The sequence below is a fragment of the Alexandromys fortis genome, unplaced genomic scaffold (assembly GCF_014885135.2).
Source record: "Alexandromys fortis isolate MF-2015 unplaced genomic scaffold, M_Fortis_MF-2015_v1.1 scaffold_70, whole genome shotgun sequence".
Classification (NCBI taxonomy): Eukaryota; Metazoa; Chordata; class Mammalia; order Rodentia; family Cricetidae; genus Alexandromys; species Alexandromys fortis.
In genome coordinates, this window is record NW_026067955.1 from 8,918,726 (window position 1) to 8,934,559 (window position 15,834).

The 15,834-nt window shown below is 40.0% G+C and overlaps 1 protein-coding gene and 1 non-coding gene across 6 annotated transcripts in view; both read right to left on the bottom strand.

Moving 5' to 3' along the window:
* Trip4 (thyroid hormone receptor interactor 4) overlaps positions 1 to 15,834 on the bottom strand; it is a 60,047-nt gene that overhangs the window by 41,939 nt on the left and 2,274 nt on the right. For 2 of the 5 annotated variants that reach the window (XM_050151904.1, XM_050151903.1), the window contains exons 2-6: positions 13,420 to 13,589; positions 11,635 to 11,768; positions 7,607 to 7,819; positions 5,784 to 5,862; positions 888 to 1,017 (exon numbers count right to left, since the gene is read on the bottom strand). In XM_050151904.1, coding sequence (XP_050007861.1) covers positions 888 to 1,017; positions 5,784 to 5,862; positions 7,607 to 7,819; positions 11,635 to 11,768; positions 13,420 to 13,589 — 726 coding nt within the window. The remainder of the gene's footprint in view (positions 1 to 887; positions 1,018 to 5,783; positions 5,863 to 7,606; positions 7,820 to 11,634; positions 11,769 to 13,419; positions 13,590 to 15,834) is intronic. The other 3 variants (XM_050151905.1, XM_050151907.1, XM_050151906.1) reach the window with 3 other exon arrangements.
* Positions 10,980 to 11,138, bottom strand: LOC126507568 (U1 spliceosomal RNA). The gene has a single exon (XR_007593587.1). It is a non-coding gene; the product is annotated as a U1 spliceosomal RNA (small nuclear RNA).

Below are 15,834 nucleotides of genomic sequence, written 5' to 3' on the forward strand. Positions count from 1 at the left end.
ACTGTTCTGCAGTATAAAGTGGTTCACTCAACACAGCTGCTCTTTGGTTCAAAATGAAAGTCTTCAGAATTTTTTACCCAACAACCAGATAATTTGTTACTAAATAAATGTGACCTATAAGTTCTTTTTTTTTTTTTAAGATTTGTTTATTCGTTATGTATAGTGTTCTGTCTGCATGCATGCCTGCAGGCCAGAAGAGGGCACCAGATCTCATTACAGATGGTTGTGAGCCACCATGGGGTTGCTGGGAATTGAACTCAGGACCTCTGGAAGAGCAGTCAGTGCTCTTAACCTCTGAGCCATCTCTCCAGCCCGACCTCTAAGTTCTTAGTATGAAATGTTTTTTAAAAAATTTAGAAGAGACAGATGTGGTGGTCCATGCTTTAATCCTAGCACTAGAGAGGCAGAAGCAAGCAGATCTTTGAGTTGGATGCAACGCTGGTCTACAGAATGAGTTCTAGCCCAGCTGGATCCACATAGTGAAACCCTGACAAACAAAAAACAAAAGCAAACCAAGATACAATAAAACCCCTATACATCCAGCTCTTCTTTGTTATGAATCCTTTCACACTCCACCCTAAGAAGGTATCAAGTGTCAAAGCAATATTTGATTTATTTTATTATTTTATGTATGAGTGTTCTGCCTGCATGTATATGTGTGTGCTCTATGTGAGTGAGTGCCTGGTGCCTGTAGAGGTCAGAAGAGGAACTGGAGCTACAAATGATTAACAGCTGCCACACAAGTGCTCGAACCTGGACCTGGGTCTCTGCAAGAGCAGCAAGTGCTCCTTAATTATGAGCCAGCCTCCCAGCCCCCATACAATGTTTAATAGCTAGACTCTCCAGCTGAGTTTCTGTCTTAGCAATGCTGTCTAAGCCCACACTACCTAGTTCTGTCGAACTCTAGCAGCTTCTCTTTATGCTTGATGGCCTTTTCCAGACCAGACCTAATCCGAGCCTCTTGATGAGGAAGAAGGTCCTTGGTAGAGATGTCCACCTTTCCAGAATTTTCTGCCCCTGAAATAGCAAATGGGATCAGTCCATAGAATAAAGTTGTTGTATTGTTGTGCAGCAAATGAACAAAATATTTGCAGATTTGGTTCCAGCCTGATGATCTGAAGTATTCATTAAAATGGAAACATTTAGGGTCAGGCCCAAACAATATCAAGTGGTATTTGACACTAACAGTATCTCAAAACAAAACAACAACAACAACAACAACAAACTTTTAAAAAACTTTTTTTTTTTTATTTAAAGAAATTTACCTAGGTGGTGGTGGCACACACCTTTAACCCTAACACTAGGGAGGCAGGTAGATTTCTGAGTTCAAGGCTAGCTTGGTCTACAGAGTGAGTTCCAGGGCAACTAGGGCTACACAGAGACTGTCTTGAAAATCTGAAAGGAAAAAAAAATGAATGTGTCCCAACAAAGTCAAAAGATTTATTGACAAAGGTCCATTTATGTTATTATTTCTAAGTTGGAAAAAGTTCAAATATCCAATAACTAGGAGATAGATAAATTAGAATAAACAGCCAGGCAATGGTGGCGCATGCCTTTAATCCCAGCACTCGGGAGGCAGAGGCAGGCGGATCTCTGTGAGTTCGAGACCAGCCTGGTCTACAGAGCTAGTTCCAGGACAGGCTCCAACCCACAGAGAAACCCCTGACTCAAAAAAAAAAAAAAAAAAAAAAAAAAAAAAAAAAATAGAATAAACAGTCAATAGACTATTTTTAAAACATTATTGATTTGTGTATGTGTGCATGAAGGTGTATGGAGGCCAGAAGAAGGAATCTGCAAGAAGCCCAGCTTTTTACGTGAAAGTTAGGGTCTGAACTCCAGTCCTTGACATTAGCAGTAGGTGCTTTTCACCACTGATCCATCTCTCCAGCCCAATAGATTGTCTTTTGATCAACCAAAACAAGTGTGTAGAATATAAAAATCTGGGCATGGTGATACATATCTGTAATCCCAGCTAATGAGGCAGAATGGCTAGAAATTCAGTCAGCACTGAAAGCTAAAAAGCATGACACAGAGACCAATTATAGAAAATTAATTGAAAAACTGGAAAAGCACTTGCTTTTTATAATTGCTACTTTATAATAACAACATAGATTTTTATATAAAAAGAAAACAACTATAAACTAAGGTAGAAGCTAAATATTTTTTTTTAAATATTGTTTTGATAGAAATTAATAAGCATGTTGTTCTACATCTTAAAAATGGCTTTAGCTACCTGGGTGGTAGTGGCGCACCCCTTTAATCCTAGTACCTGTGAGGCAGAGGCAGCTGGATTCCTGTGAGTTCAAGGCCAACCTGGTTTACAGAGCAAGTTCCAGGACAGGCTCCAAAGCTATACAGAAAAACCCTGTCTCCTTCTGGCAGAATACTGTATACTTAATAAAAATAAATTAAAAATCTAATAGAAAGAAAGAAAGAAAGAAAGAAAGAAAGAAAGAAAGAAAGAAAGAAAGAAAGAAAGGGGCTCGAGAGATGGCACAGAGGTTAAGAGAACTGGCTGTTCTTCCAAAGGTCCTGAGTTCAATTCCCAGCAACCACATGGTGGTTCATAACCATCTATAATAGGATATGGTGTCCTCTTCTGGCAGAATACTGTATACTTAATAAAAATAAATTAAAAATCTTAAAAAAAAGAAAGAAAAGAAAAACCCTGTCTCGAAATACCAAAAATAAATAAATAAATAAGTGGTTTTAGCCAAGCACGGTGGATGGCACATGCCTACAATCCCAATACCTTAGAAAAGACAGAAGATCCAAGGTTCAAAGTTCTCCTTAGCTACACAGCAAGTATAAGAGTAGCCTGGGCTACATACATGAGATCTTATCTCTCAAAAGAAAAAAAAAGGGCTCTCAAAAAGGCAAAAAAAGAAAAAAACACTACTTTTAAAACCTTTTAAAAAGTTTTAATTTTTATGACATTTTAAAAAAAAATTAGTGTGGGTATGTGTAGTGATATTTCATCTGTATTTTAATAAAGCTTGCCTGAAGATCAGAGAGTAAAACAGCCACCCTGGTCAGCCTTACAGACCAGGCAGTGGTGACACTCAACTTTAATCCCAGTAGCCACACTAGTTTGTCATAGAAACCGTGCAGTAGTGGTGCATGCCCTTAATCCCAGCACTAGAGAGGAATACAAGACAGGAGGAGACAGCTCTCAGTCACAGTCTCATTCTGAGATTTCTGGAGGTCGGATTGCCATTTTGCTGAGGTAGAGTAAGAACCAATAGTTGACTATTTTGCTTTTCTGACCTTCAGGTTGAACCCCAACATCTGTGTCTGGGTTTTTATTATTTATTTATTTATTTGGGGTTTTGTTTTTGTTTTTTCTCAAGATAGGGTTTTTCTGTAGCTTTGGGGCCTGTCCTGGAATTAGCTCTTGTAGACCAGGCTGGCCTCGAACTCAGAGATCCACCTGCCTCTGCCTCCCAAGTGCTGGGATTAAAGGCGTGTGCCACCACCACCTGGCTGTCTGGGTTTTTATTAATCATGCTACAGGTATGTATGTGTGTATACAGGTCACAGTATGCATGTGGAAGTGAAAACACAACTTGCAGGTCATCAGGCTTAACAGTAAGCACCTTTACCTTCTGAACATCTTGCCAGCCTTAAACATTTTGAGACAGAGTCTCACTACACAAAGCAAGACAGCCTATTTTCAGCTATGTATCCCAGGCTGGTTTCAAACATGCCATGCTCCTTCCAGAGACTCCAGAATGCTGTCATTATAGGTTTATTTACACCACCATGCCTAGGTGAACTTTTTTCTTTTTATATCCTATTTGTCAGTGTGGGTGTGCACTCACACATGCCATGAAGCACATGTGGAGGGCAGAGATAACATGTGGGAGTCTGTTTTCTCAGCAGAGTGCCTTTACAGGCTGGGCCATCTCACCAGCCCACCTTATACTTATAGTTTTGCTTTAGTCTTGTTGTATTATCCAGGATAGTTCTAAACTCCAAAATTCTAACAATCCTCCTGCCTCCGCCTCCCAAATATAGTACTTCAGGTATACAGCACCCTAACAAAAAGGTCCTTAATAACATTTGTCAGATGTTCTCAAAACATCTCAAAAATATAAAAGGCTTAATACTTTTGGAAAAAAGAGTACAATTCCTATATATGTTCATTCCTTGATGTCAGCATCTTCATAAGGATTAAAACTAAGAAAGTGGGGCTGAGAGCCTGGCATGGTGGTGCATGCCTTTAGTCCCAGCACCCAGGAAGCAGAGAGTTCGAGGCTAGCCTGGTCTACAAAGCAAGTTCCAGGACAACCAGGGCTACACAGAGAAACCCTGTCTTGAAAAACACCAAATAATAAACAATAACAACAACAAAAAAAGCTTCATCAATTTGGGGGCCAAAGTGATTGCTCAGTGGTTAAGAGCACTGATTGCTCTTACAAAGGACCTGTGTTCAGTTCTCAGCATCCACATGGCAGATCACAGCTGTCTGTAATTTCAGTTTCAGGGGATCCAATTCCCTCTTCCGGCCTCTCAGGGGAACAGGCATTCTCATACAGACATACATGCAGTCAAAACAGCAATGCACATAAAATAAATAATTTTTAAAAAGAAAGCAAAAGGCAGTGGTGGTGTAGGCCTTTAATCTCAGCACTCAGGAGGCAAATGCAGACTTTTTTGTTTTGTTTTGTTTTGTGAGACAGGGTTTCTTTGTGTAACAGTCCTGGCTGTCCTGGAACTTGCTCTGTAGCGCAGGCTGGCCTCAAAATCAATGAGATCCACCTGCCTCTGTCTCCTAAGTGCTGGGATTAAAGATAGGCGCTACCACTGCCTGACAAGTCTGTTATCTTAAATTTTCACTCCATAATTGTAACATCTGCCGGGCAGTGGTGGCGCACGCCTTTAATCCCAGAACTCGGGAGGCAGAGGCAGGCGGATCTCTGAGAGTTCGGGCCAGCCTGGTCTACAAGAGCTAGTTCCGGGACAGGCACCAAAGCTACAGAGAAACCCTGTCTCGAAAAACCAAACCAAACCAAACCAAAACATAATTGTAACATCTTGCTTACAGCAGTTTGAACTGTCATTCTTGCTCTGATGGTGAGTTTTCTGTCAGTCCATTTTCTTCTATTGTATTATTCAGTATTCTTCTCTAAGAGTTGCTTTTTTTTTTTCTCCTGAGACAGGGTTTCTCTGTGTAGCCGTAGTTGTCCTGGAACTTGATATGTAGACCAGGCTGTCCTCGAACTCACAGAGATCCACCTGCCTCTGCCTCCCGAGTGCTAGGATTAAAGGTGTGGGCCACCACTACCACCTGTTGAGTTGTCTCTTCTTTTCTGTTTCATTTGTTACAGAATAAATATGGATACGAATTTTTCTTTGTTATAACCTAATATTATTATTGTTTATTTTGTTGTTCAAAGGTATATGAGCAACATATAACATTATTTTAATAATGATTTTAATAGTAAGTATTTAAAAAGTGCTTGTTGAGGAGCTGGAGAAATAGCTTAGCATGCGTGAGGCCCTGGTTCAATCACCAGACCCCCGCCCAACCCCACCCCCGCCAAAATATTATTGAGCCAGGCAGTGATGGTGCACACCTTTAACCCCACCACTTGGAAGCAGATGCAAGTGGATCTCGAAGTTTGAGGCTGGTCTGGTCCAGAGAGAGTTCCAGGACAGCCAGGGCTATGATGCATACCTTTAATCCTGGCACAAGTGACTTTCAGACCAGCCAGGGGTACATTGGGAGGCCCTGTAGAAACAAATGAAAAAACAAAGCAAGAAAGAAACCAGGGATTTACCTGACATGAGTTTCTTTAGTAGTTTCTGGCTTTTGTTTGAGTCACGCTGTAAAATGTCCTGTTCTTCATTAGTACATACCTATAAAGTAAAAAAAGAGTTATCATTCAGTAGTTGAATGATATCGCCTGTTTGGCATGCCTCAACAGGTGGTTCTCTGAGTTCAAGGCTAGCCTGGTCTACAGAGTAAGTTCTAGGGCAGCCAGGGCTACACAGTGAAACCTTGTCTCAACAAAACAAAACCCCCCAAAAAGTTCATTGCTGTAATATTTTTCCTGAATAACTAGATGATCATGTGTTAGAATAATATATACACACATATAGATATACATATACATACTTTTAAAGGAAAAATATTTGCTTCTGTTGAGAATGCTAAAAATAACATGGCACTTTTCAAAAGCCTTTGGTTCTAACCATAAACTCCAAATCGACAACAGAAATTATAAGGAGATATTTTGTTAGAAAAAACCAGAAGCTTGAAGCTAGAGAGATGGCTCAGCAGTTAAGAGCATTGGCTACTCTTCCAGAGGACCTAGGTTTAATTCTCAGCACCCACATGGTAGCTCACACGTGTCTGTAACTTCAGTTCCAGGGCATACAATGTCCTCTTATGGCCTCAGAGGAGTTAAGGCACAAATGTGGTACACAGAAATATATGCAGGCAAAACATATATACACATAAAATAAGAAAGAATCGGAAGGCAAATATGATAGCCTACACCTGTAATCTCAGTACTTAAGTACTTGAGAAACCGAGGTAAGGATACTGCCACAAACTTGAGGCTATCCTGGTTTATATAGGGAGTTCAAAGACAGTTATTAATGAGTCTGGGCTACACAGGGAGCTTGAGGCAGCCTAATTAGACAGCGACTCACTTTTCCGCCTCGGCCTCCAGAGTGCTGGGATTTCACTAGATATTGTAGGAAAGAAATTTCCTAAGAGAAATTACAAATTATTTGAATGGCTGTGATTATTAGCTCAAAGGATAGTGTTTTAGGGCTTCTGTTGCTGTGGTAAAACACCATGATCAAAAACAATTTTGGTAGGAGGAAAAGGTTCACTTTTTTGTACTCTTATTTCTTTTTATTGTATGAATACTTGAATGTTTTGCCTATATGTATGTCTGCTCACCATATGTATGCCGGGTCTTACAGAGGTCAGAAGTAGGCATCAGATTTGCTGGAACTGGAGTTATAGGCAGCTGTGAGACACCATGGGGCTGCTGGAAATCGAACCCACATCCTCTGCAGTCAGTACTATTAACCACTGAGCCATCTCTAGCTCCCAAAAGATTTATCTCATTTTGTACTTCTAGGTAATAGTTCATCACTAAGGGTAGTAAGGCAGGAACTCAAGGCATGAACTTGAGACAGGAACTGATAGACGTAAGGTAGGAATGTTGCTTACTGCCTGCCTTCCTCCCTCCCTTTTCTCCCTTTCTTTCTTTTAAGGACAGGGTCTCATTCTGTATCTCTAGTTGGCCTGGAACTCACTATAAACCAGGCTGGCTTCAAACTCAAAGATATTCTCTTGCTTCTGCCTCCCAAGTGCTAGGCTTACAGGCAAATATCATCACACATTAGCCTGTTTTATTACATAGTCCAGGCACACCTTCCCAGAGGGAACACCATTCACAGTTGCAGGGCCTTCTCACAGTACTTACTAATTAAGAAAATACTCCACAAGATTACCTACAGGCCAATCTTATGAAAACATTTTCTCAACTGATGTTCCCTCTTCTCAGATAACTCAAGTTGACAAAAATCATCATCATCATCATCAACCAGGTTACATAGCAAAAACAAAACAGAAGGACTTTACCAAAGAGCCACAGAATAAGCAGGGGCCAGAACCCTCTTGCTCGCAGACAATCCGCCCACAGACCAGACAGTTATTGATGAGTTTGTGCTTCTGTCCCAGGCAATCACATGGGTGACGACCAGGAAGCAGGACTGCAAGTTTGTCCTGTCCCTCTCTTGTGTATAAATTGACAAATTTTGTCTTCTTCTTTACCGAGTTATTGCTTTCTTGTGCCTAATTGTACAAAGACATTACAGGAACACTCATCAATGACAACAAAAATACTCTGGGAGGAAAGTCTGAGTTCTGTTCAGTAACAACTTGCACCTTATCCAAGAACCACCAAAGAAACAGAATACAGATTACTTATAATTGGGGGCCTGATAAAAGCAAGGTAATTGCTTTTCTAACAATTGTTTTATTTGTTAGGTGTAGCATGAATTCTAATTGTTCTTAATAAAAACCTGGAGTCAGATATTAGGGGGTGAAAGCTGAGAGATCAGAGAAGCAGAGCGGCCAGCCAGAAGTGAGACTTTTTATCTCTACTGATGCTCAGACCAAAGGGGCGATCCTGTCCTCAGACTGCCTCCTCAAACTGCATCCTTTGACAGTATCTTCAGAATGCAACTCAAAACTGCACTGAGTTCTTGTCTCCTCCTGGCTTACATTCCTTGGTCTGCCCAGTCATATCCCTTCCCATCTCCACCCACTTAGTGCTGGGGTTAAAGGCGTGGGACTCCCAAGGACTGAAACTTAAGGTGTGTGCCACCACTCCCTGGCCTCTAGTGGCTTAGTTCTGCACTCTGATCTTCAGGTAAGCTTTATTTGCTAAACACAAACAAAATATCACAACAACTAACAGCTCTCAATCACCTCATATACTTAGAGCAAGATAATGTAGCAATTAAGGCAACAGCTTGATGTGTTTTCAAAAGGAATTTTTACATGTGTAAAAACATGTAAGTGTGTGTACATCCCACAGTATACATGTGGAGGTCAGGGAACAACTTTCAGGTGTTAGTTTTCTCCTTCCACCATGTGGCTTCAGAGGACTGAACTCAGGTCATCAATCTTGGTGGCAAGCACTTTTACCTACTGAGTCATATTGCTGTCCCTTGAGATATTTAATATTGCACTCATAGATGTTTTATCATTCAAATGTAGTGAGTTGGGTTCTTTCTGTTTTGAGTAACATTTGGCTTGAACTATTATATTCAAACTAAAAGATGACATTGATCCTCCTAGCTATACGACCTGAGTGCTGAGATAACACATGTACATAACTACACTCAATTTACAAGCAATGCAGGGGCTTCATACATGCCAGGGAAGCACTCTACCAACCAAGTGAGCTACAACCTCAGTCCTATCTTTCCTTTTTTTCTTTTCTTGTGGTGCAGGCTATTGGACCCATGCCTTTTTTTTTTTTAAAGATGTGTTTATTTCTTATGTATACAACATTCTGCCTCCATGTATGCCCACACGCCAGAAGAGGGCGGCAGATCTCATTAAAGATGGTTGTGAGCCACCATGTGGTTGCTGGGAATTGAACTCAGAACCTCTGGAAGAGCAGCCAGTGCTCTTAACCACTGAGCCATCTCTCCAGCCCCCGAACCCATGCCTTTTGTACACTAGATATGTGCTCTGCTATACTCCCAACCCTTGATAAATTAAGCCATAGCTAAAAATTGCCTTTGGGAACTAGTTAGATGGTTTAGCAGGTAAAGATGCTCGCCAAGCCTAAATGACCTAAGTTTGAAACCCAGGACCACATTATAAAAGAGAACAGATACTCACAAATTGTATGCACAGGCGCATGAGCACATGCATGTACACACACACACACACACACACACACGCACGCACGCACGCACGCACACGCGCGCGCAAAGAATAAATAGAGTTTTTTTTTTAAAAAATCTCCAAAAATAGATAACATTCATCTATCTCAAAGCATAGGCAATCAATAAAATGAGAAAAATCAGTAATTTAGAAATAAGAAAGAGACAGTGTTACTGGTGGCATAGCATGTGGTTAGCAAGCATGTGGCTCTACATTCAATCCCTATTACTAGGAGGAAAAACAGATATAAGAAAACAATACCATGATTAAAAAAAAGGTGGTCATAAAATAAAAATTAGGAATTTCACAGCAGCAGATATTCAAATTATCAATAGAAACAAGAAAAAGTATAGAACATCTTTAGCCACTAAAACAATACAACATAGGGGTCACTCAGTGGTTAAAGTACTTAGCATATACAAGCCTGTGGGGAATGGGGATTCAAAGTAAAGAATACATAGACATACATAGACATTTCTACAGTTCTTGATGTATGCTGCCAAACACTAATTTTATTTTTAATCATTGACAATCTGATAGGAAATATCTCAGTGATTTAATGTGTATTTATCTGATTAGAATAGACATCTTGGTTTGTTCATGCCTTGGGGCAGAGGCACAATGAGAAACTCTAGGTGATAAAATTGAAAAAGTCTCAAGGCAATTAAGAGTATGAAGAACTGGCCACCTTAGTTTCTAATGAGATCAAATACCTTTATATACTTATTGGTTAGATGTTCTTTGTTCACTTGCGATAATTTTTGTAAATTCCATTCTCCTTGTTTTTGCTTTAGTTTTACTTTTAGTTTTTTCTGAAAAAATTTCATTCTGAATTAGGCTGGCCTTGAATGTGAGGGACTTCTTCAGATTCCTGAGCACTGGGATTATAGTTTGAGGTCACCATGTCCACCTCTCACCCATTTTTTTTGGGTATGGTATCATACTCAGACTCTTTTTATTTCTTAGATTAATTAATTTCTTCTTTTGGAACGTTTAGCTTGTTGAGTTGTGCTGACTATAAATGTTTCAGTTATTCAGATACAGTGTCTGTAACCTGAGCACTTGGAGGACAATTTTGAGTTCGAAGACAGCTTGGGATACACAGAGAATTCTAGGCCAGTCTGGTTATTAGTGAGTTTTGAGGACTAAATAATGATAATAATTTTTTCGTTTGTTTGTTTTTGAGACAAGGTTTCTCTGTGTTGCTTTGGCGCCTGTCCTGGAACTAGCTCTTGTAGGCCAGGCTAGGTTCAAACTCACAGAGATCTACTTGCCTCTACCTCCCGAGTACTGGGATTAAAGGCATGTGCCACCTCTGCCTGGCTAAGAGAAAACTTTAAAAACAGAAATACTGTTTATGTATCTTTCCCTGATTTTTCTGATAAAGTCTCACTATGTATTCTAGGCTGGCCTAGATTGGCCTGGAACTCTCAATTTTCCTGCCCTGGTCTCTCAGATGCCTAGCAGTTTTTTTGTTTTGCTTTTGTTTCTTGTTTGTTTGGTTGATTTTGGGTTTTGTTTTTGTGTTTTTTTTTTAATATTTGTTTTGATGCAGGAATGAGTTCAAACACAATCCCCCACTACCACAAATGATGTAGTTGAATTTCCCACATTTGTGGAAATCACGGGTGTCATTCAGAGTGCAATGCACAAGCCTCGCCCTGGGGAAACCACCTTTGTGATCATGGTATTTACCCTGCTAGGTAAGTAGGCCTGGCAGTTTCAGTAAAAGCAAGAACTATATAATCATTTAGCTTTTACTGCCCTCTCAAATGTTGAAGTTGAAAGTAGGGCGCTTTGTTGATTATTATTCATCCAAGCTAGGAATGTACCTAGCAGCAGAGTGCTTGTCTGATATGCATGCACAAATTCCTAAGTTTGATCCTTAATATGAAATAAAATAAATCTTGTAATTTGTGGTAAGCGAGTGGTGGCACACGCTTGTAATCTAGAACTTGGAAGGCAGACGTGTGAAAATCAGGAGTTCAAGGCTAACAGCAAGTTAGAGGTCAACCTGAGCTACATGCTGCCTTATGGCAAAAAGAAAAAAGGTCTTCACACCACAGGGACAGAAGTATGTCAGCACTGTCCGCTTCAGTCCTTACAGTCCACCCACTTGTTAGAATCTGCCTTGGTGCGTCAGCTTCTGCATGTTGTCTCTGAAACATATTAGTCATTTCTTCTTCACACAGTCAGGAAAACCTTACCTTGGCCAAATCTAAAGGTGTTTTGACCTCTATAGTTAAGTCAGGTTCAGGAAATGCAGGAACTTCCTGTTTGTTTCTTCCTTTCCTCCTACTCCGCTTTAACTGGTCTACAGATCTCTGTCCATCTAAAATTTCTTTAAAGGATAAAATACAAACAAATACAAAAAGAGAATGGCAAGGTTTATTATTTAGCTTCTATAGGTAAAACCTGAAGGTAATTCTTAATATTTACAATCAAGATACAAAGTCAGGCAGAACTACTCTCGACTCAAAATTAAATCATGTTCATGACTGCGGTCAATGACAAATAGTTCTGAACAGGGTTAGTGGCGGAGAGTTCTGGCCTAGCATGCAAGCAGTCCTGGGTTGGATCCCCAGTACTGGAGGAAGAAAAAGGAAAAGGAGAAGTCAAATAATGCTGAGTAGAAGTTAATAATGTAATATTTTACACTGTGTAATAATGACATATTATTTAGTTTGGTGTTCATCTTTTGTGCCATATAAATGGAAACCTCTAAAAATTATTAATAATCAGTCAATACATTCACTCGGGTATATACATCATTAAAAATATTTATAAAAATAGGGCTAGAGTCAGGCATGGTAGTGCATGACTTTAATCACAACATGAAGAGGAAGGGAAACCTCTAAGTCTGAGGCCAGTCTAGTTTACAAAGTTAGTTCCAGAACAGCCAGGACTATACAGAGAAACACTGTCTTGGGAAAAGAAAAAAACAAGGAAAACTAAACAACAACAGGGCTGGAAAGATGGCGCAGCAGTTAAAATCACTGGCTAGGCATGGCTTAATTACAAGTAAAATACATGGCAGTTCATACCATCTGAAACCCTAGTTTCAGGGAATCCAGTTCCATCTTCTGGCCTGCAAGGGCACCAGGGAAGAATGTGGTACAAACATACACTCATACACATAAAATAATGGTGTGGACAATTGTCTGTATTCTGTCAATTATGTTTTAAATAAACACTGATTGGCCAGTAGCCAGGCAGGAAGTATAGGCAGGACAATCAGACAGGAAGTAGAGGCGGGTCAAGGAGAACAGGAGAATTCTGAGAAGAGGGAAGCTCCCTCTACAGTCTTGTCCAGACACAGAAGAAGCAAGATGTAACTATGCCACTGAAAAAGGTAACACAGATAAGAATAATGGGCTAATGTAAGTTATAAGAGTTAATAAGAAGCCTGAGCTAATGGGCCAATCAGTTTATGATTAAATTAGACCTCTGTGTGATTTCTTTGGGACTTAACAACTGCAAGAACTGGGCAGAACAAGGACTAAACAGGGCAGAAACCCTGACAACAAAATAAGTAAATAATTTTAAAAAGAAAAATTCTTCAATTTTTTGTAGTGTTGGGGATTGAACACAGGCTCTCACACACGTTAGGCAAGTGCCTTACTACTGAGTAAGGACTGAGCCCTTGAAAGGTATTTCTTTAATTGATTTATAACTTTTTGAAATTCTAAAGCCACAACTGTGCCTGGAAACGTTCTTGTGATTTGTTTGTTTTTGTAAATTTAAAAACAGTGGCTGGTACCCAGTATGGTGGAACATGCCTATAATCCCAGTACTGGAGATGCAGGGGCAGACAGAAGAGCCGATAGGTTAGAGCAACAGTCATTACTAACTGACTAGATCTAAGCTGAAAATATGCACACATGTGATTCTGTTTACATTAGCTATGACAAGTAATAATACCTCATGGCAGAAAACACAGAAAGCCAAGCACTTATCAATACTTCTGTTCTCACTCAACCACATTAACTTACCATCTTTTTTCAAGCACTGCTGAAAAGAATCAGGAATCAACTCTTGATCATTCTTTTGCCATTTAGTTATAAGGTCTTCTATGAATTGACCCTTTTTCCCCTCATTTCCCTGGAGAAGATCTGTCACATATTCTCGTAGCTCTTCCGCGCTCTCAATTGACAAAACATACCTCAGGAGGTAAAGATATAAATAGCTTACTGTATGACCTTCAGAAATCATAACAGGGATGAAAGTACTAAACATCATCAGGGATGAGGGTAGCTTTGTCATACAGAATTTGCCTAGCACACATGAGATTTTAGGTTCAAATTCCAGCACTACTTCAAAAACACAAACAAACAAAGGCATTCATTAATTTATTAAAAGTGTTTACTTTGGGCCAAGTACTATGCTAGGTGCTAAGGATATAAGTCTGATGAGGACAAAGACCCAGACTTTCAAATAGGTCATAATCTATCTTTCATATGTATTTACACATTTATTATTTCTCAGTATTTTGAGAAATTTGTGTGGCTAGAGGAATGGCTCAGCAGTTAAGAGCACTTGCTGCTTTCACAGAGAACATGAGTTCAGTTCCCAGCACCCATATGGTGGTTCACAACCACCTGTAACTCAACTTCCAGATGATCCTACACCTTCTAACCCTGAAGGGCATCAGAAACAAACATGGTTCTCATACCTTCATAGGCAAAGTGCAAGCCGGGCAGTGGTGGCACACACCTTTAATCCCAGCACTCGGGAGGCAGAGGCAGGTGGATCTCTGTGAGTTTGAGGCCAGCCTGGTCTATAAGAGCTAGTTCCAAGACAGGCTCCAAAGCTACAGAGAAACCCTGTCTCGAACCCCCCTCCCCAAGAAAAAATAGGCAAAGTGCTCACACACATGAAATAAATCCATCTTTAAAAAGAGAAGGAATTGTCCCATCACTGATAGCACATGCACAAGAAACATGAGTTGAACCTACAGCCTATGGGTTCCCTGCACTCCAGGACAGCTACGCATGTAGCTTAGCAGAAAACTTTTGCTCCCCCGCTTTGGTAACACTATCACACGATTCTAAAGGTGAACTTTGTAGGTGACAGTCTCTCAGAAGGTTAGATATGTGATGATGAGACACCTCAGCAAGCATGTCACCAAGCTTAATAACTGAGTTTGATGAATCTCGGCGGGAGAAAAAGAGAGCCAACTTCCACAAGTTGTCCTCTGATCTCACATGTGTCCTCAAATGTGTGTACATAATGCATAAATAATGTAATTTTAAATCTTTTAACAGGGTGGATATACTTGTTAGATTCTTGCAGTGTGATGGTAGAAGTTCAGTTATAATCTATAAGTAGACAAAATTAATTTAAATAATTTTGTTTGGCTAGTTTTTGCTTTCATTGTTGCACTGGGGATGGAACCTGGGGCCTTGCACATATCAGGTAAGTTCTTTACTACGGAGCTACATTGCAGTCATCAGATTTAACCAAAAATTAAAATTAGAGGAGCTGGAAAGATGGATCTATGGGTAAGAGCACTGGAAGCTCTTCCAAAGTACCTGGGTTCAATTCCCAGCATGCACAAAAAGCTCACATCTGTAATTCCAGTCCCAGGTGACCTGATGTTCTCGTATGGTCTATGAGAGCACTACACACACAATACACAGACACATATGCAGGTAAACAATCATACACATGAAAAATAAAAATAAAAGCTTAAAAAATTTTAAAAATTTAAATACACAATGCCTAATGTATACTTTAATCCCCGAATCTGGGAGGCAGAGGCAGATGGATTTCTGTGAGTTCAAAGCCAGTATGGTCTACAGAGTGAATTCCAGAACAGCCAGAGATACACAGTTGAGATCTCATCTTAAAAAAAAAGTCATGACTTCTCAGGACTTACACATTTTAACCACCTTGATCTCTAAGCTTACTAGCCCCATCAATAGATCAGTTACCAAGACCTACCGATTCTCAAGTATCATTTTACCCTAGAGTTTTCAATGCCTAAGACAAGTAAAGAATCCCAGGTACGCAGTACTAAAAGTGAACTACTTAACCATTGCAAAGACATGCATCCAAACATTAGACAGCAAGTCTCATCCACATAAAATCAACAAATCATGAATCCATGTGGATATAGAATATATTTTGCTGACTCTGTATACTGATTTTTATGCTTTCTAACATGTTATTGACTAAGAAGTTAATAGGCCTGTGTTAATAATTCTCTTAGCCTGGCATTTAATCCCAGCATTTAGGAAGCAGAGGAGGTGAATCTCTGTGAATTCGAAGTCAGTCTAGTCTACAGAGTGAGTTCCAAAACAGCCAGGGATGGATACACAGAGAAACCATGTCTTAAAAAAAACAAGCCGGGCAGTGGTGGCGCACGCCTTTAATCCCAGGAAGGGAGGCAGAGGCAGGCTGATCTC